The sequence below is a fragment of the Tamandua tetradactyla genome, chromosome 16 (genome assembly GCF_023851605.1).
Source record: "Tamandua tetradactyla isolate mTamTet1 chromosome 16, mTamTet1.pri, whole genome shotgun sequence".
In the NCBI taxonomy this organism is placed as follows: domain Eukaryota; kingdom Metazoa; phylum Chordata; class Mammalia; order Pilosa; family Myrmecophagidae; genus Tamandua; species Tamandua tetradactyla.
Window position 1 is genome coordinate 3,810,586 of NC_135342.1, and position 22,326 is coordinate 3,832,911.

At 38.4% G+C, this 22,326-nt stretch overlaps 1 protein-coding gene across 1 annotated transcript; it reads left to right on the forward strand.

Annotated features, from left to right (window-relative positions):
• Positions 1-459: 459 nt before the first annotated feature.
• On the forward strand, positions 460-22,070 carry NLRP9 (NLR family pyrin domain containing 9). Its single transcript, XM_077130679.1, has 9 exons — positions 460-777; positions 5,895-7,452; positions 8,176-8,334; positions 9,929-10,096; positions 14,893-15,063; positions 17,486-17,656; positions 19,001-19,171; positions 19,625-19,795; positions 21,261-22,070. The coding sequence occupies exons 1-9, from the start codon at positions 498-500 to the stop codon at positions 21,391-21,393; spliced, it is 2,982 nt and encodes a 993-aa protein (XP_076986794.1). The 5' UTR covers positions 460-497; the 3' UTR covers positions 21,394-22,070.
• The last annotated feature ends 256 nt before the right edge of the window (positions 22,071-22,326 follow it).

Consider the following 22,326-nt stretch of genomic DNA (forward strand, 5'->3'; position numbering starts at 1 on the left):
AGAAGTTGTCCTCCCTCAAAGAAGTTGAGTGTGACATGAGCTTTTGAACTTGGAAGCTTCCCAAATGATGCAAAGTCAATGTTCTACTCCCCCAGAAGTGGCCTCAAGATCTGCAGCGATATATAGTTGAGGGGACAAGGGTAGAAGTAACTTACCTGACCCCACTAATAAATACCAAAGCTTTATTAGAGTTTTAGGGAGTTACAATTCTCCTTGACGTCTTGATTAGCATTAACTATGTTTTAGTTGCTAACACCTAATTCATGTTTTCTCCTTTTCCAATGCATTATTATGGAAAATTGGAAAAAGATGGCACTTTGTACCCAGATGAAGATGATTAGCACTATTTTTGGCATTAAATATATAATATTAATACTTTACTGAGATTTAACATTCTAATAACTTAATTTCCCCCCACCCCTACCCCAGATCCCACCTTTTTCTTGTTTCTGTAGATTTTCTTCTGGAGACAGGTGAGCTCAGGACCCTGGAGCACAATGGCTGAATCTTTTTTTTCTGATTTTGGCTTGTTGTGGTACCTGGAGGAGCTCAAAAGGGAAGAGTTCTGGAAATTTAAGGAGCTGCTCAAGCAACAACCTGTGAAGTCTGAATTCAAGCCAATTCCCTGGAGTGAGCTAAAGAAGGCCTCAAGAGAAGACCTAGCAAAGCTGTTAGACAAGCATTACCCAGGACAAAAGGCATGGGAGGTAACATTGAGCATATTTCTTCAGATGGATCGAAGAGACCTCTGGCTGAAGGCTCAGGAAGAGATTAGAAGTGAGTGTGGAATTTGGGGAAAGGGAATTATTGGGGGAGGTTCATTTGCCACGAACCCTAATAATGAAGATGATACAATTGTTGAATGTGTAAGTACACCCTCTATCAACGGAGTGTGTGCTGTGGCTGGAAAGCACTGGCTGATGGAGGATGAGGTTTTATTTCCTTTAGATTTCTAATCCAAAACCTCACAGAATGGAAACATTTTCCATTTACGCATTTACACAGAATTTACTGCAGAATTGGCTCTTGTTAGCTCTGCCCTTTGTGGCTGGTTGCTGCTGGAGATCATGTGACGGGAACTGCTAGCTGAAGTCAGGTGACCACTCTGCTTACATGTGTGAAGAGTAAAATGTTGAAGGAAAGATTACCTGCTCAACCTCTGATTTCATACCCTTAGAACATAGGTTGACTTCAGTTCAGTATGCAGGATGGGAAAGGGAAAAACTAGAGTGAATGATATCAGGAAGAATAGTTAGGATGGGTTCCCATCAGATGGATCAAATCCTACAGAATGGCTGAGGCAGAAACGAAGCCCTGCATAGCTGACATGGATATTTTGTTAATGTTAAGTCATTAAGCAAAGGCAAAGGACAAACGATACAGTTTTATTGCCCTGTGATCAGAGAGGGCTGTTTGTAATATTACTACTTTATGAAACTCTTGGGTGTTCCCTTTGGGTTATAATATAGGAAACACTTTTTGAACATTCCATGTGTACTTGAGAAGAATATACATTGTCAGGATGTTGTGATCCACATATAACCAAGAGATCTTTTTAAAGATTTTGTTGTTAAGATATGTTTTGTCTACTGAATATGTTGTTAGTCAATATAAGTATGTATAATATTTCTCAGTGTATCTTTTGTAGCTGCTGTGTTATTTGCTTCATAAATATTCATAATTGCTATATCTTCATGAAATGAGGTTTTAACATTTTGAGGTGTTCTTTTTGTCTCATCTAATGTTTTTTGCTAGGAGTCTACTTCGTTATTAAGATTACAGCCTTTGCTTTCCTATCATTGCCATTTTTCTGATAAATCTTTATCCATCCCCTTATTTTTAGCAGTTTTTGAATCCTATATTTTAAATGTGTTTCTAAAGAAGCATAGAGTTAGGTTTTGCTTTAAGCCAACTTGAAAGGATTTTTCACTCAATAGATCAATCCATTCACAATTTCTAGATGACATTTGGTTTCAATTCTGTCATCTTAAGATGAAATTACTGTGTGCCTTACTTACATTTACTGTTCCTTTCTCTATTTTTGATGTGTCCTCTTTGCTTTAAAATTGTTAAATGAGTTTAGGAAGGTTTATATTTTCAGTCTAGTTATCTAGTATAGTACTTTTGTATAGTGCCCTTAATCCTTTTTTAAATTAAAGAAGTCATGGGTTTACAGAACAATCATGCTTAAAATACAGGATTCCCATATACCACGCTATCACCAACATCTTGCACTGGTGTGGAACATTTGCTACAATTGATGATAGCACATTTTCATAATTGTATTATTAAATTGTATTATTAAAGTCATGCCTTTACTTAGGGTTCAGTATTTCTTATAGTGTAGTTCCATGGATTTTTAATCCCTTATTTGTTACTATTTTTGTCAGTATTTTTTGTTTTTTAATAGAAAAGTTGAGTTTACAGAAAAATCATGCATAATATACGGGATTCCCATATACACCCTATTACCATCATGCATTGTTTTGGTATTTTTGTTACAATTGATGGAAGCACCTTTTTGTAATTGTACTGTTAATTAAAGTCCATGATTTTACTTAGGGCTCACTGCTTGTGTAGTGAAGCTCCATGGACTTTTGAAATCCCTTTTTTTCTTACTTTTTAATCTTTTTTTATGTTGGTTGTTTTTTTTATTAGAAAAGTTATGGGTTTGGCAGAAAAATCATACATAAAATACAGGATTCCCATTATTACTCCATCACCCACACTTTGCACGGGTAAGGAACTTTGTTATACTTGATGATAACACATTTTTATCACACTATTTAAGTTCATAGTTTTACTTAAGGTCTGCAGTGTCGTGTAGTTTCACGGATTTTTAATCCCATTTTTCTGTTTTGTTTGTCGTTTTTTTGTTTTGGTTTTTTAATCAGAAAAGTCATGCATAAAATACTGGATTCCCATATGCCACCCCACTATTAGCATCTTGCATTGTTCTGGTGCATTTGTTACAATTAATGAAAGCACATTTTTACAATTGTACTATAAACTATACTCTGTGATTTAACTTGGGGTTCATTGTTTGTGTTGTGAGTTCCATGGATTTTTCAAAATTAATATTCTCATAACACGTATCAACCTAAAATGTCCCCTTTTAACCACATTCAAATGTATAACTTAGTGTTGTTAAGTACACTCACAATGTGCTACCATCACCATGATTCATTACCTAAACATTTCTTTCATCCCAAATAGAAATGCTGTGCATTTTGAGCCTTAATTCCTACTTCCCACTCCATCCCCTGGTAGCCTATATTCTAGATTATAACTGTATGAGTTTGCTTGTTCTAATTATCTCATATCAGTGAGATCATGAAATATTTGTCTTTTGTGTCTGGCTTATTTCACTCAGCATGTCTTCAAGATTCATCCATGGTGTCACATATATCAGGACTTCATGCCTTTTAATGGCTGAATAATATTCTATTGCATGAATATACTACATTTATCCATTCATCTGGTGATGGGCACTTGGGTGGCTTCCATCCTTTGACAGTTGTGAATGATACCACTATTAACATTGGTGCGCAAATATCTGTTCAAGTCCCTGCTTTCAGTTCCTTTGGGTATATACCTAGTAGTGGGATTTCCAGGTCACATGATAGTTCCATACTTAGCTTTCTGATTAACTGACCAACTGTCTTCCACAGTGACTGCACCATTTTACATTGCCACCAGCAATGAATGAGTGTTCCTATTTCTCCACATCTTCTCCAACATTTGTTCTTTTCCTTTTATTTGGGTGTGTGTGTGTGTGTGTGTTTTGCATGGTCCTGAAATTGAATCTGTTCCCCCACATGGAAGGTGAGCATTCTGCCACCTGAACCAACTGGGCCCCCAGATTTTCCTTTTTTTTTTTTAAATAGGAGCCATTCTAATGGGTGTGAAATGGTAGCTCATTGTGGTTTTGATTTGCATGTCCCTGTTGGCTAATGAGCTTGATCATTTTTTCATGTTTTCATGGCTTTGTGGCCATTTGTATATCATCTCTGGAGAAATATTTGTGAAGTATTTTGCTCATTTTTAAATTGGGCTGTTTTCTGTTGTTAAGTTGAAGGATTTCTTGAATATTCTGGATATTAATCCTGTATCAGATGTCTGGTTTCCAAATATATTCTTGCATTGTGTAGGTTGTCATTTTACTTTTGTGGTAAAGTTCCTAGAAGAGCAAATTTTTTTAAAAATTTTCATTAGGGCCCATTTATTATGTTTTCCTGTGTGTTGGGTGTAAAGTCTAAGAAATCACTGCCTAACACAAGGTCCTGAAGATGCTTCCCTACATTTTCTTTTAGGAGATGGATTGTTCTAGATCTTAAGGTCTTTGGCCCTTTCTGAGTTGATTTTTGTATATGGTGTGAGGTAGGGTTTTCCTTTTCTTTCTTCTTCTTCTTTTTTTGCAATAAAGACCCAGTTTCTCTAGCACCATCTTGTTAAAAAAGACTATTCTTTCCCAACTGAGTGGACTTTGCCACCTTGCCAAGTATCAGTTGCCCATAAGTGCAGAGATTGATTTCTGAGCTATCAATTCAATTTCTTTGGTCTATATGTCTGTCCTTGTGCCAGTACCATGCTGTTTTTTTACTGTTGCTAGTGTCCATGTGTGCAATTACAGGGTCCCTTGGGAGTTTCTTTCTCTTTCTTCTCTTAACAATCACTATCCTGAGAGAGACAACAATGTTGTTTTTACCTAAGCAGCATGCATGACCAACCATGGAAGAATAAAGGAGAGGCATAAGACCTTCATTTCCCTCTTATAAGGAAGGCGTAAGTAGCTGTGAATAGAGGGTAGAGTAGAATTTTGTCAGCTCAAACAGTCTTTGATAGTTGGGCAAAGCCCCGATGTTTTGCTAGAAACACTCAGTTACTGTTAAATTGGCCATAATCAAGTGAACAAGATAGATGTATAGTTTAGAGCACATGAATTTTTACAACAGTTATCCTCAGTGGGCAATTTATCTCCAAAAGCATGAAATCTGGCCCCTTTATCTGTTTTTTATGTCCCATTTTTTAGCGTGTGACTGTTCTGGTTGCTGAGCTCATCTGCATCAAGCTGGTGTCAGGGAAAGCAATATGGGGGTCATGCTCAGGAGAATTTTAGCAGTCAGGCCTGAAAGTGATACATTTCTCATTTGCTCACAATCCATTGGCTAAAACTCAGTCAAATGGTTACTCCTAGCTGCAAGGAAAGTTAGAAATGTATTTAAAAATATAACTTTGACATCAGGACAAACTGTGCCCTGGCAGAGGTGGGAAGGCATAAGAATATCAAGGAATATATATATATATATATATATATATTTTTAACCACCCCTAATTTTGTTGCCCTGAGGGCATTTCTGAAATTCAACTCTGGTCAACATGGAATAATAAAAATAACCTAGACCCTATGCTTTCAAATCAATCAAAAGAGATGGACCCCTGGCCCTAATCCTTATTTGTTAATTTAAATCAAGTAACTCAGGCTCTCCCAACACTCTTTGTAGAGTGGAAGTAGAATGAATCTTAATTCTCACTGAGCCAATGAAAGTTGTAGTATCATTAGAACCATTTTCAGCTCTGACTCCTGGCAGACACTCATTAAAGGGCAGTCCTGATGGATTCTCTACTCAGGAGATACCACTGCCTCATTCCAGTGTGGAATACGATTCTCTAGTAGGTACACTTTGTGTTGCCTGTAACTCTGTGGTGGTAGGCTTCCACTTTTGATCATGTGTTTCCAAGGCTGTAATTTTCGACAGATTATGATTCTAATAAAACTAATCAGCCTAATTCCCCATGCACACATTCAAGTAAATTTGGAGGAGTCATTCTGAGACGTATAAAAAGATGCATGCATTTTTTAACTGTCTTATGTTCTGTCCTCATTGACTCAGAGATAAACCCATACAGAAAACACATGAAGGAAAAGTTCCATCTTGTCTGGACAAAGGAAACTTGTCTTCAGGTCCCTGAGAGGCTCTACAAAGAGGTCACAAACAACGACTATGAAGGAGTGAATAACGCATATACTGCTGAGGAGTTTAGAGAGTGTTCACGTACTGTGGTCTTGCATGGTCCTCAAGGAATTGGAAAAACGACCCTTTTGAGAAGAATAATGTTGGAATGGGCAGAGGGAAACTTCTGTAAAGACAGATTCACATTTGTTTTCTTTCTCACTGCCCATGAAATGAACAATATTAAAGAAGCAAGCTTGGTGGAGCTCATCTCCGGGGACTGGCCTGAGTCTGCAGAGCCAATTGAAGACATTTTTTCCCAACCACAGAAAATTCTGTTCATCATTGATGGCCTTGAGGAATTGAAATTTGATTTGGAACTTAAGACTAACTTGTGCCATGAGTGGACACAGAAGCAGCCAATCCCCATTATCCTGAGCAGTTTGTTGCAGAAAAAACTCCTTCCAGAGTCCTCTCTGCTTATCGCATTAGGAGCTGTGGGTATGAAAAAAAATCATTTCTTGCTAGAGCATCCCAAATACATCTATCTGCTAGGACTTTCTGAGCATGAAATGGAGCTGTATTTCACCCACTTCTTCTGTGAGAAGAAGAATGTTTTGAAAGTCCTTAGTTTTGTGAGACACCACAGACCCCTAGTCTCCATGTGCCAAAATCCCTTTCTATGTTGGTTGGTCTGTACTTGTCTGAAATTTCAGCTAGAGAGGGGAGAAGACTTAAATATTGCCTGGCGTAACATCACCTGTTTGTATGCATCCTTTTTTATAGACATATTCAAACCAAGAAGTGAAACGTGTTCACCTAAGCAAAACAGAACCCGGCTAAAAGGCCTGTGTTCTTTGGCTGCCGAAGGAATTTGGACTCAGACATTTGTGTTTTGCCATGGGGATCTCAGGAGAAATGGGGTATCTGAATCTGATGTTTTGATGTGGGTGGGCATGAGCCTCCTTCTAAGAAGTGGTGATTGTTTCACTTTCATCCATGTCCGTATCCAAGAGTTTTGTGCTGCCATGTTCTATTTGCTGCAGCAACCCAAAGACAACCCTAACCCAGCCATTGGGAGTGTGACCCAGCTTGTAGCAGCAGGAGTGTGTCAAGCACAAGATCACTTGTCTCAAATGGGGCTATTCGTGTTCGGGTTTTCAACAGAAAAAGTAACCAAAATTCTGGAGACAAGCTTTGGTTTTCGACTGTTAAGAGATATAAGGCAGGAAATAACCCAATTCTTAAAAACTTTAAGTCAATGTGGACACCAGAAGAGAGAGGTAGATTTCCAGGAATTGTTTATTGATATATTTGAAACTCAGGATAAAGAATTTATAGCACAAGTAATGGATTTCTTTGAAGAAGTTAACATTCATATAACTAATATGGAGGAATTGATGATATCTTCATTTTGCCTGGAGCAGTGCCATAATTTGCAGAAGTTTAGGCTGTGTGTAGAAAACGTCTTTTCAGATGACTTTGAATTCACCTCAAGGTGAGTCCATCTAACAATCATCTGCTCCCCAACCATACTTGTAGTTTGCTCCTGTCCCATGAGTATTTCATGGATCCTTATGCTTTTGTGATTAAGAGTATGGCTTTTGTAGCAAGAGAGACTTTGTTTTGAGTTCTGGAGCTGGAATTTGTTACTAACTGTGTGACCATGAGCATTGACTTAATTTCTCAGAGGTTTTCCACTGCATTCAGAGGGGTAGAAGTTCTAATTACTTCATAGGGACAACATGAGGTTGAAAAGCAAGTACTTTTATTGTTTTCATGGTTGTGCTTTTTATTCCATAGCCATCAGATTCAGATTATCAGCTCATGCTTTAGCTCTCAAATGCATACCACCTTTCAGGATAATACCTTTTGGATTCAGATTCACAGTCACTGACGGATGACCAAATAACACTTAATCACAGAACATCAAATAACCTCCCCTAAAAAGGGGGAAATGGAGGTATAATAAAGTTGAATAGCTTGCCCAAAGTCATAACTAATAAGTGATTCAACCATGATTTCATTCCAGCTACTCTGGCCCCACTGTCTGCTTTCTTAACTTGATGCCATGTTGAGTCCGTTTACCTGGATGAATTTCTCCCTGCTTAGGCCTGAGTGTTCAGCAGCTTTGAGAGATTTGGGGATGTTATTCTGTTTTTTGTGAGCATGTCTTAAATGGAATCTGTCCACTTAAGAATCATTCTTCATTCTCTTGTAGTCAAGAGAGTCTCCTCTCATGGCAGAAACTTTGTTCAGTGTTCAGCACCAACAAGAACCTGCAAGATTTGCAATTGGACAGCTGTAGCCTAGATGATGCCTCCCTGACGATTTTTTGTAAAGCACTGGCACAGCCCATGAGTAAACTCCAAAGGCTCGAGTAAGTTGGATATTAACCTGTTTTCTAATCCCTTGGAAATAGCAGTTTTTTCCCCTCTACGTTGGCTTTCTTTTTTTTTTTGGAGAAAGCCAGTGCATGAGCATAAAACAGAAATCCAATGTGTTAAGTAGTGATATAAAATAAATTTTGTTTGGAGAACCAAAGAGGGAGCAGTCCTGGTAATAAGAGACATTTTCTTGGATGTTAATGTCCCAAGAATATATTCCCAGGTAAAGAAGAATGAAGAGTACTAAGGGCAGATGGGAAAATAGCCTTAAAATCATAGGAGAAAATAATGAGAATAAGTATAGAGAATGGCAGCATTTATAAAACACTTCTTTAGCACTAAGTTGTTTGCTTAGTGCATTATTTCTTCATTTTCATTCATCCCCATAAAAATTATCATTTTTTATAAATGAGGCCTCAGAAGTATAGAGTAGCATATGGTTATCAACTGATCATTTTGCTTTTCCTTGGCTGTGCTATTCTTTTCAACCTCCACCAGCTTATAGCCTTCAGGTTAAATTGAATTCTATTAGCTTGAAATGTCATGGGAGAGGTTTTTTTAACGTGTGATGGGAAATCATGGAAAGGCTTTTAAGACATATAATTTATTTTAAATTTTTATTTTACTTTTTTCAAGGCATAATTAATTTTTAAAAATAGCTCAGGCTTCCATATGGGAAAAATGTATTGAAAGAAGGCAAAAAAGAAGCCAATGAGCCAACGGAGGCTGTAGAAGTAATCATTCCAGATGAGTGATGATGGGGTCTGGGACAAGAATAGAAGTAGATATTCAGAGCAGTGGATGTATTTATTGGGTTATTTTAGAGTTGTAACCCAAGGAAATCATGAATAGATTGGTATATATCCTAATATTCTCACCATCAAATTAAACTCCAAGCTTAAAAGGCATTAGAATTGAAAGTGAGGAGATGAACCCAGGCTTCTAGGTCTTTCCCCTTGTACGGAAGAGGAAAAATAAGGATAAACATTCCTCAGGTATAAGGTATATTGCTAGACATTTGGGGGGGATAAATGGCAAAACATACCACCGCCATATTGTCTCTGTCACTTAAAGTGAACCTAATGTTACTTACTGGGCCCTGAGCTAAGAACTTTAGGTGTTAAAGCTATTACTTATTGTCCTATTGGATCTGGTCCCTTCCTACTCTCTGGCTTCCCCCGTTGTACACTGTGACCCAAGGTTCGTAATCTTCTTTCAATCCCTTGACCAGGCATCTTTGTTGTAGCTGTTCTCATTTCTGGGTGGTCTTCACCTAGTCTTTCACTTGGCAAGCTCTTTCAAATGTCTTCTTTACCCCCCTCAAGGTAAGCAGCCCCCACACTCACACATATACTCTTTAGCCTCAATCTGTATTTTTTTTTAGGTAATAGATCCCCGCAGCTTCAGTGACAGTCTTTGGTGTCTGAGGAACACAGAGAGAAATCATTTATGGGTGGGGGCAACCAGATACCTAAAAAGAGTGTTGTGAGGTTAAATATGGCAGGCAGGAAGAAGTGTCTAAGATCTGCTCTTGCTTTGTGCTTAGGCTTTATTACATGACTCTCCAAATTTCCTTATTTTCTACAGGATTCATTTTGTTTCTAACCTTGGAAATGGTCCACACTTCTTTAAGGCCATTCTTCATAACGCTCACCTGAAACACCTGATCCTGCAGGGCACAAACCTCTCCTATGTTGCAGTCAGGCAGCTGTGTGAGACACTGAAAAACCCCATGTGCAACATAGAACAGTTGATGTAAGTCTTGGGTTATCCTGGATGAAGGTTTTTTTTTTTTCCAATGTGGACTTTGCCATTTGAATATTCCTGTTTACTTCCTCAGAGGTGAGGGAAACAGCCTTTGTAGCTTATGTTTTTCAACATTTCAATCTGTTTCTCCAGACCTCCCAGTAAGGTGAAGATGAATCCTAAAGAGCAAGTGTTCACTTTACTTAGTGTTGACAGCTTAACCTGATGCTTCTCAGTTCTTTCTTCTACAAATATGCTACATCTAGAACTCCATTTTTTTCCTGGCACAAAAACATAAAACTAGAAAGTATACTAATCATCTGTGGTCTTTCATCTGGTAGATTACAGCACTGAAGCCAGTGTAAGAGTGAAAGTGACTTACTGAGTCATTTCTTCCTCTTAAATTGTCTGGGTGGTGTGATGAGATCATTTCTCTGCCAGCTCCATGCATTTTTCCATAGAAAGGACAAAGAGAAGTAATTGAGGACAAAAGAGAAGTAGCAATAAACAAAACCAACTCATTAACCCCGTCAAGAAAATCTGCTCTTCTGTCTCCTAGATGAGTGTCTCCTTATGATATGCGATTGCAAGTAAGACTAGAAGATTCACATAAACTTGGTTAATTTCACTTAACAAGATGAAGCTTCAGGAGAAAGAGCAGATTCCATGCCTAAGAATTATTTTAACATACAGACTTGCTATAGATCTTTATCATTCAAGCCATGTTATGACAATTATTTTCTTCTGCTTCAGCTCTCTCTAAGTGGTGGGAACTTACAAAAGTACTAAGTATTTTGTTCCATTTCATTGTTCTATTATTTTACAGAATTTTATGCATTATGTGTTAACTTAAGAGTTGGGTAACAGGTGTGGGCAACCAGAAGTCAATTGTAAAATCTATTCATAGCTGGAAAAATTTTCCCTCTCACTGACTTCGGTTTGATGTTAGGGGTGGGAAGTCATGAAAACCAGTTTCTCTAGTCCAGTAGTTCTTAATGGGGGACAATTTACCCATCTAGGGGAAGTCAATGTTTGGAGACTTTATTTTTATTGCTATGACTGAAATCTGGTAGGTGAAGGGCAGGGATGCTGCTAAACATCCCACAATGTACTCAACAATCCCACGACAAAGAGTTATCTGATCTAGAATGTCGATTGTGCTGATACATGGGGTGCTGTAAGGCAAATCCAAATGATTCTCATCCTCGGGTAGGTGGGGGGAATCATCTTGGCTCACAGAGTGGACTAGATATCTGCCTATATCGGCCCTGGGCTGGGGACCCTTGTATCAGGCACAAACTATGTAGTAATGTACAGTGGCCCTGCACAGTCGTCTAAGTGCATACCATTGCCTTATTTCACAAATGTCCTCATATCTTTCTGACCAACATCTGTTTTGTAAAGTCAACTGTTCTACTCTGTTTCTAAACTTTTATTTGTAAATAAATATAGGCTCAGTAGGAATTACAGAAACAATACAGAGAGGTCGTTGTACAAATCACTCAGCTTCCACCAATGGTAACATCTTACAGGTCTATCATGTTATCAAAACTAAGAAATTTATTCTGTTTAATTAATGCAATGCTGAAAACTCTTTAAGATAATTTCATGAGACTGCTTGTGAGATTTTACTTCTCTCTGTTACTTACTATTTCTCAAACTTAATTCTAAATCTGTATATTTCAGTTGAAGGAGAGAAGTGAAAAAAGCTATGAAACAATGATTATACTGGCATCTTAAGAACATCAGTAGATAAGAAGTAGGTAGGAGATTACATGAGAGAGGCAGGCATAGGCTGGGTTATACAGCGCATCATAGATTTCTGTAAAGAATTCAAATAACATTCAAAGAGAAACAGGAAGCCATTGACAGGTTTAAGTTAGGTAGTAGCATAAACAAACATTTATTGGGGGCATATAGCAGAAGTGGAATTTCTGGGTTATAGGGAATGTAGCTTTAGCAGATACTACAAAACAGTTTCACAGTAGGCTGTGCCAATTTCTACTCCTATGAAATGCACAAGCATTGTATTTGCTCCACATCCTTGTCAACACTTTTTATTGTTGGCTTACTTTTAAATGATAGCTACTCTGTCTGAGGCACAATATCTAACAGTGGATTCAATTTGCAGTTCTCCAATGACCAACAATTTAAGCATCTTTTCAGATGTTTCTTACGCATCCTGTTGTAATGTAACTGCTTAAGTATTTTGTCCATTATTTTGTTGGGTTATGTGTATTTTTAATTGACTTTGTGTTCTTTCTATATTATGGAATAAATAACTTGTCAAATATATGGATTGAAAATATCTTCTCCCTATAAATGAAGAGCTTTTTCACACTCTTACAGCTGCCTTTGGATGAAGAATATCTCTTCATCTAAATCAAATTTATCCATCTTTTGGTCCATTGAAGAAATTGTTTCCTACACAGAGTCAAAATGATAATGGACATGGTTTTCTAAAACCATTATCTTTTCATGCAAAATTGGTGCTATGATAAATTCTGAATGAATTTTTTTGTAGTTGTTAAGTAGGGGTCATTTTCACTGATGGATTTCCAGTTGACATAAAACCCTTTGTTGAAAAGACCACTTTTTCTTCAATCAAATGATAATAGTTAGTTGACCACTGTGTATGTGTGGGTTTTTGTTTTTTATTATATATAGGTTTTGTGCTTCTTTGTAATTATCCTACTTAAAATTCACTGAACTTCCTAAATTTGTGGAGTAATGCCTTGCTTAGGTTCCTGTGATGTCCCTTAAGATATCACTTCTGCCATATTTTCTCTCTAATTTCCTCCTGGAACTCCAATTATTTATTTATTAGATATCTTGATTGTGTCCAGTATGTCTCTTATGTACCTATTTATTCAATCTTCTCGTGTTTCAACCTTGCAAGTTGCTATTGCTCTATCTTTATATTTACTAATCTTGTCTTTTGTGTCCACTCTGCTACTGAACAATCCAATAAGCTCTTAATTTCAGAAATTGCATTTTTCAATTATAGAATGTCCATTTATTTCTTCTTTTAAATTCAAATTTCCTGATTCTGCATCTTTATTTTATTCTATTTTGATGAGCAGAGAGAGTAAAGCTCAAATCTAAGAAAGAATACTTGTTTAGAACACTTATCAGTTTAATATTTCTGTTAACCTGAGTATATGAACCATCCTTCTGTCTACAAATATTTGTATTTTCTCTTCATTATTGGAATATCTTTTGTCTACATCTTTTGACTGTATTGAGAACACTTTTATATAAAAATCATTGAGATTCTAAATGATATCTTCCACCAAAAAGTTTCCTACTTCCACCTTTCAGGCAAAAAAAAAGGTAGGATGTTTATCCCTCAGTTGAATCGATGATTGCAGATGGTTGGGACCGAGTTGCAGTTTAATGAGAATCAGTTCACCTCCTGTTCCTTAATGTAGTCCAACTGCACTTTCAACTGAGCGTATGGTGGGGATGTGTCTCCTTAGACCAGTGAGACTAGAGATTATTTTGGTTTCAGAGGTTTATATCTTTTTTCTTAAGCCTCTTTTCCCATGCAACTTCAATGTTGGGAAATGTCTTGAGAAAGAGACAAGCCAGGTGTTTGAGGAGCCGTCTCCATCCTCAGCAAGACTCCTGAGCACTATGTGATTCTGAGATTTACTCCATTATTTAAAATCTGTTGGCCTAGCTGCAGTCACCTGCATAGTCCTAGATCTCAAAACATCCCTGTGAAAAATAAGCCATGTGTTTGTGGCCCCTCAAATTTCTAGTTTGTCATGCCAGTCTGTGGGATTGTCAAATGCTTTGCTGGTTTCTCTTTCATTCTTGGCCTCACTTCTGCCCTCAGTGGCTCCTGGGGCGCCCAAGTTGGAAGCACTCCCAGTGGATGCATCTATAGGACAAGGCTCCCATCTCTGCTGGGAATTAGATATAGGTGGTTCCAAGGATCCAGTGTGGAAGAGGGGGTCTGGGACCTGTTTATTCATTGTATAGACTTTCTACAAAACCTCGTTCACACAACTTGATTTGTTTCTGAGATGTGGGGGGAAATTAACCCATTTGCATTTAGCAAGTGTTCTTTCTTAGATTTGAGCTTTACTCTCTCTATTCATCAAATAATCAAATACCATGCTTTCATTCCTTTCTATTTCATGTTCTGAAAATGTTTTTCTTCATATCTGCTTTAAGAGGATTACATATGTCAACAGTTTCATGTGCACTGACCTTTGAATAGATTGAAGAAGAGGAATTAGAAGGCCGCTCTGTAACTAGGGTAAATGGAAGGGAATGCTGAGAATGATTGGAAGAAAGAAGCAGGGGCCTGACCAACTGTTATTTTTAAGCCACATTAAAAAGTCACATTAAAGACCTGGTTTTCTCACAGATGGCACTGTTGAGAAATTGGGGCCAGGTAGTCGTTTGCTGTGAGGATCTGTCCTGTGCATTCTAGGGTGATGAGCCGCTTCCCTCGCGTCTGCCCAGTAGATGCTGATTTCACACCTCATTGAGCTCTAAGAACCAAAAAAGGTCTCCACGCATTGTAGAAGTCACCCTAAGGAAGGGGAGAGGAGGTAGATTCTCCCCCAGTCGAGAACCTCCTGCTTAGACTTTTCCTAACTGCAGTGGAAAGGAATAAGTGAGTAATGAGGAGAGTCACGCAATTACATGTGTGTTTTAGAGAAGACTGGTATGAAGAGAATGGATGGGAGGGTGCACGTCGGGGCAGCAGTATCTGTTTGGTTCTGGGATGCTCTTGCAAAAAGCTATGTAAATCCTCCAGTCACACCCCATGGCATGTATCTCACATGTAGATTGAAAAAATGTGACATCACGAGTGACGCTTGTGAAGAAATCGCCTCTGCTCTCCTCTGCAACAACAAGCTGAAGCATCTCTCCCTGTTAGAAAATCCCCTGATGAACGAAGGAGTGATGTTACTGTGCGATGCATTGAAGCAGCCAAACTGTGTGCTGGATTCACTTGCGTAAGTTGGTGCAGGGAATAAGCCCCATGCAGGAGAATGCAGAAGTGTGCCCACTAACCCATCCGTTACCGAAGCAGTCAAATGCTCACTGTGGCTGGCAGCAGAAATGGGGTTTGAAAGCTCAGAATCTGAGTCATGCTCAGTTGCCTTCTCAGTAAAATGGAGCTAATATAAACATTTGTTCCAGAGAGGTACCATGAAGTTGAGCTCAGAAGATGTAAGACTGGCCCTTAGATATTTCATACCTAATTGGAACTCAATAAATCTTCATTGTCAGAAAGAAAGGTGAAACCCTTAGAGGTATACTGGGTGCTAAGAGTGGCAGAAATGGAGCAGAACATAAGTAATAAAAAAAAAAGGAATTTCTTTGATTCCTTCCAGGTAGGAGACTTTATATTTTCTAGGCTATTCTGGGCAGTGTTTCTGCTTCTTACTTGTTGCTAATATGTGAAGCAACCGTCTTCCTTTGCTGGGGGCGTTGGCTGGTGCAGTAGCATAGTGGATTCTCTGTGTACCCAGCAAAACCACACCAGAAACGTAGTGTTAATGCAAGCAGAGTGCTGCAGTGCTTTTAAAGTTGGGGACAGTAAAAGCACACCCAAGTCTGGAAGAGAATGTGCAGGTCAGAAACACAGTTTGTGTTTGTGTATGCACATAAATGCATGTATATGTGCATATTTGTGTATATAAGTACATGTATCTAGGCATGTACACATACACAAGTGAAAGTTGTTATATATGTAATATATATTGTGTTTATATATAAACATACATATATAAATATGGCACACAAAATGGCATAAAATGGAGGAGGACTAAAACATTATCACTGAGATGATTAGACAGTAGAAGAATGTCAATAGTAAAATGAAGTCCAGGAACATTAATGAAGCATTCTATTAAATAGAAAGAGGAAAAGGCTTAACTATTAAAAATTAGAATGAAATATCTTTAGAGGTAAAAAAAGAAATGGCATATGGAAAGCTGAATAGATTTGACTTGTAACTGCCAGATATTATGATAAATAGAATTAAAGTGTAAAGCTAATGTAAAATGTGTTATATATATGAAGAGCTCTTTCAAAAATGTCATTTAGTATGTTTTTTATATCTGAATATTCCATAAAAATAAAAGGCTACTGAACATGAAAGATGGTTGCTAATAACTAAAAATGCAAAACACATTCTACAAAGCGATAACCAATTCAAAATATATGCAATAATTTTAAATATACTCTGCCAGCCCAGGATTCTGTAAAATAAGCACATTTTATACTCGGATCAGTGTACTGATGTATTGTCTTTTACAAAATAAGCTGGCTGGTATACCGAGAAACTTAAATGGGAAAATCTATATTCATAGATTTCACCAGAAAGTAATCCTTTGTACTTCAAAGAATTGATGCAAAGTAGAAACTCTACTATAATTTAAAATGGCAGGAAATACAAATAGGTGGAGATACTCAGGGAGTATATAATTATGGAGTGACATAACTACAGAAGAACATTATGCAACCTATAAAGTATTAACAAATTTTCAAAAGATTGGAAAATGCTTATTTCATTGAAAAAATGCAAATTAGGTGCCTATTGTCTGATCTCAAAAATTAATAAAGTTGGAAGGGAATCCACCCAAACCTAATAGTATTTGGCTTATCGAGAACTTGTGCTTTCTTCCCAAGGCTCACCTGTTCAGATGCCCCAAAGGGGCCAGGCAGGTGAAGGAAATGAGTGAGTGAGCTGGGTGGGGCAGTATCTGCCTGCCCAAGGGGAAGGCTGCTATTCATTTGACCATATGGCAATGTGTGGCAAGGTTCCAGGTATGGCTTCTTGCCAGTAGCTGGATTGTGGGTTATATGCAAAATATCTTCATTGGGTTAAATACTGACTGATAATATGTTAAATTCAATGTCAGCTAAACCATGTTCATTCAAGGGACACACTCAGTCATTAGCCATCAGTTTGTGACTCATATCTTAGACTTCTTGTTATTTTCCAAATTTTTAAGTATGCAAGCATTCATTTTATAGTTATTTTATACTCATAAAATTAGTGTCAAGTAATATTTTTAAAAACAAAAAATAGGATGTTGTTCAATATGTCTCATTAACAGTAAGTATATTAAAAAGAATGGGTGGATTTGTCCATGTACATCCAGCAGTTGTGATCTGAGGTAGAACTAGAATCTGGGATTCTGTTTCTCTGTCTAGAACAAGGTATTCCATAATACATCTTCTGGATTTCTGCAGCCCCAAGTTATCATGTTCTTATTTCATCAAGTGAAAAAAAATGGTGGGAGAAAGAATCTGGGATAGGAGGGTACAAGGAACGACTTGACATTGCTTCATAGGGCGTCATGAGAATATTGCTATATAGAGGTTAAACAGGCTGACAACTGTGTGTCTGTATGTGTGTCTTTGCAGGTTAATGCACTGTTGTATTACTTCCGACTCCTGTAACTACATCTCCCAACTCCTTTTGTGCAACACATCACTGACCTTTTTGGATCTGGGGTCTAATTTCCTGGAAGATAATGGAATCAAGACTCTATGTGAAAGCTTGAAGCACCCAAACTGTAACATACAGAATTTGTGGTATGTCTGCCTTGGTTTGTTTTATTATCAGGGTTTCCTTTTTAGATTTGGCATCCTGAGAATAAAGCAAGAAGGAGAAAGACTACTGTGGCTGCTAAAGAAAACGAGGTCAAATGTTTGCCCTACATGATTTTTCTAGGCATGTTCAGTAGGTTCATTGACTTGCATCCTGATTAAGAGTGTGCTAGGACAGAGATATTACAGAAGGCCACTATGGAGTTGAATCTCTGACCCTGAAAGACATGAACTAGAGTCCTGAGTTATATTGACTGACTCTGGGCAACCTGCACAAGTGTGAGAATAATTATAGTACAGTAAAGAATTGAAGCAGCCAGATAGAATGATGCATATAAAGAGCTATGATCAATGAATGGCTCATAACCACCACCCAATCAATGATAGTAGGAGATGTATCATGATGATTCATTCCTTCTACTGGGTATAAGAAACTCCAAGTGGGTAAGATAAATTATCAAATTTAACACTCCAGTACCCATGTCCCATGGACTTCCATTCCATGGAGCATCATATGCGTGTATATGCATACACATATACATGCATACATGTGTGTAGGATGCTGCCTGTGTGTACATGTGCATATATCAAGTTTCCTAAATTTGGCCCTATTGACATTTGGAGCCAGATTATTCTTTGTTGTTTGGGGAGCTGTTGTGTGTATTACAGGACATTTAGCAGCATCCCTGGTCTCTACGAACTACATACCAGTAGTAACCCCCCACCCCAGACTGACAACCAAAAGTGTCCCCTGTGGGGGAAAATCATCTCTGCTTGAGAATCACTGATAAATACAAATAGACACACATCCTTACACACATATACATATACCTAAATACTTCTTAAGGTGACAGGTGCTGTGGTGAAGGAGAAGGATGGAGGACACAATATCATATGAAATAACCAGAGTAGACCTCACTGAAAAGGTGGCATTTGTGCAGGTGTTTGAAGGGGTAAGGGAATAGTCCTGCTGATACCTGGGAGGAAGCATCCCAAGCCAAAAGTCCTGGGGCAGAGGCCATCTGATGAGGGCACGCCAGGCAAGGCAGAATGTCAGGGAGACCAAAATCTGGAGCAGGGTGAGGAGGTGAAGAATACTAGGTAATGGGGGAGGAAGGGCAGTGATTTTAGAGTCTTGTGAGACTTTCACTTCCATTCTGAGTGAACTGAGAAATAATTGAATCTTTACTGTCATCGCAGAAGTATTTGGATGCTTCTTGTTTTGTATGAATAAATAGAAATAAGGTAAGCCATTAAGATTGGATCTCATGAGTGTGTGTGTGTGTGTGTGTGTGTGTGTGTGTGTGTGTGTGTGTGTTTCCCTCCTAGGTTGGTGGGTTGTTACCTCACTTCAGATTGCTGTAGGGACATTTCTTCTGTTCTTATTAGTAATGAAAAACTAAAAACCCTGAAACTTGGGCATAATGAAATACGAGATGATGGTGTCAAACAGTTGTGCGAAGCTTTGAAGCATCCTAACTGTAAATTAGAGGATCTTGGGTGAGTACCCACTGGATTTCTTTCTGGGGAGGGTTCCCTAGGTTACCAGTAGACAGTGGTGGAAGATTAATAGGGCTGAAGGGAAGCTGGTTCATAAGCAAGGTCTGTCAGGGACAACTGATATTTAAAGTGCTGTCTCAGTAGTTCCTCAGCCTCAGCACTGTTGACATTTGGGTTTGGACAGTTGTTAGTGTGGAGGGCTGTTCTATGCATCCTAGGAAGTTTAGCAGCATCCCTGGCCTCAACCCAGGAGATGCCACTAGCACCCCCCACACACAAACAGGTGCCTTCAGACATTGCCACGTATCCCCCAGAGCAACAGTCACCATGGTTGAGAACAATTGGCCTAAATAATAAAATCTCCTGCCCAGGGTCTTGGATATGACACAAACCATAGTCTTTCCAGCCTGCCCAAAGCCAAGGTCATTTCTCTGGTGTGCTTCCCTGTTGCAGGCTGGACAGGTGCAGGCTCACCAGTGCCTGTTGTGAGGACTTTGCCTCTGCTCTCACCATCTGCAAAACACTGAGGCATCTGAGTCTACACTCCATCCCCTTGGACCACGATGGGGCTCTGGTGCTATGTGAGGCCTTGAACCACCCAGACTGTTCCCTGCAGGTGCTCGGGTGAGTGGATGCTGTTTGCCCTGGGGATGAGTCATCTGTGACCATTCTGCACAGCTTCAGCGTGACTGACATGTAGCTGCAGAGCTCCTTGGAGTGGGACCATGCTGGGCATTGTAGGATGTTGAACTGCATCCCTGGCCACTACCCAGTAGAAGCCAGTAGAGCCTCCAGACATTGTCAAATGTCCCCTGATGGGCAAAATCATCCCCAGGTGGGAAACACTGCTTTCTTATAAACACCATCTCCTACTTTTACCAACCATAAAACACAGCCCCAGCTCAGAGTTGGGGAGAGTTCATGAAGGCCTGAAGCAGAGTCTCAACCCAGAAATGGAGCCACTGAAGAGTAGCAGTTGATTTTTTTCTGAACATCATATTTGCTTTTGGAGTATAAATATTTAATATCTGTAGAATGAATATTTGAACACATGCTGTATGCCAAGTCCTGAGTGACGTGCTGAGGATGTGGCTATGAACAAAACGTTTCACATCCCTGCCCTCATGCATCTTCTTGTATACCAAGAATACATATACCAATCTCACAATGATGTGTGAGATGCTGAGAAGTACTTGGGTTAGGTGAACAGAATGGGGCAAGGCAGGTGGAAGCTTTTGGGGTGGGGGAAGGTTTGACTGATGAGATAGTAGAAGAGCCACAGACCTGAAATTTAGAGGTCATAAAGAGTTAAGAGAGAGACACAACATGTAAGACAAGAAGCATCAACCAGAGAGAGAGCAGTAAAACCAGGAAGGAACAGTGTTCCAAAAGCTAAGGGAAGGAAATATTTCCAAGAATAAGGTATAATTAATGATATCCCATGCTGACTGGGTAAGACAGCATTTACAAAAGGATTTGATAAATTATTGGTGACCATGGAAACCATCTTTGATGAAGCTGGTTTAGAGACAGTTACATGGAAGGAACTGGAAACAGCAAGAATAGACAAGAATGTCTCTTGTCTTAAGTATTGGTGAAATTATGCCTAGCATTTAAATTGTCTCACAAAAAGTGGGTGAGAGTGTAGATGGAACAGGCTGACTATGAATTAATTGTTGAAGCTGTGATGGGTATATGGGATTCATCATACTAACCTCTCTACTCTTTATGTTTTAGAATAGAACACAATTCAGTACCTAAGTTTTTCAAAAGCAAAGATATGTATAGGTAGCAGTGGATAGTGAACCTTGGCTTATAAACATCCAATTAATGGAAGTTGTCATTTTTACCTAACTTTTTTTTTTTTTACTAAAACCCTGACTCCTTGACAAATGCATTATATAGATCTGTCATCACACCGTATAAATCAGAGTAGTCCTATTCTATTGGAAAGAATTGTGCTTTCTCTTCAAATTTAGTATACTTCTCCTAGTCCCTACTCAATTAGAATGAAACAGAAGTAGGCACTGGGATGTAAAGAGGCACATATTCATGTGTGAGGTAAAGGAAATTGTATCTGTTTTCCCAGGCTGGACATGTCTTCCTTTGATGAGGAAACTCAGATGCTGCTGGCATCTTCTGAAGAGAAAAATCCCCAACTGATCATTTTACATGATCCTTGGATTGATAATGAGTGCAAGATGAAGGATGTGCCCTTCTGATGGGGAATGCACTGGAGTAATCCTCTCACAAGGGCTTCTTATAGGTCACAGTGGGTGTTTCTCCTTCCAGCACATCCTGTCCTACAGTCACGCAGCATGGCCTTGGGATGGTGATTTCAGGACTACCCCATACAGTGTCCTTGTAATATGATTGGGGAATGTGATTCAGTGTTCGTCTGAGATTTTCTTTTTGCCTAAGTCTTCTATGCTCTTATCTTTAGAATTCCCATCCTACTTCATAAAGACATTTAGAAGGACAAAGAAATGAATATTAAACACTTTGGAAATCCTACATTTTATTAATGAATGTATTGGAGGATAGGTTCTTGGATTGAAGAAACTACAGTCCTCCAACACTTCCGATTTGGAAGTGATGCTAGAATGCCTTTAGATTGTATTGAAATCTACTAGATCTAACATTCACCTGAATTTCCTATTTCTAATTTGACTGTCAAAGTTTAGGTTTATCAGTTTTCTGGTCTAAAAATATGTCTTCCCAAAACTTGATTTGTCTTTAGTAAATGCTACTCCAATAGCCTTTAAGTTGAATATCTTGTTTTTCAAATGTATCTAAGCTACCTAATTCAATATCACTTTCAAATGTACATAAACAGTTCATTACCATAATTTTCATTCTCTTGTTCCCCATATCCTTTAGAATAAAGTATGCATGGATTTTTGGCATCATATAGAATTTTTATTTTAATATAATTGATATAAAACATAAAAGCAACTTACAGCAGCTAAGTTATACTGTAAACTCAATTCTAATTACCTGGGTCTATAACTTCAAAGTCCTGTAAAAATGAAGAACTGCAATATTTGGATTCTTAAATACCTAGGATGTCTTGATCACTGTGACCTAGATTTTAAGAAGCAAAGAACAGACTCCATGTCTCAGAAAGGGACATTTTAGTATGTAAAGATATGGCT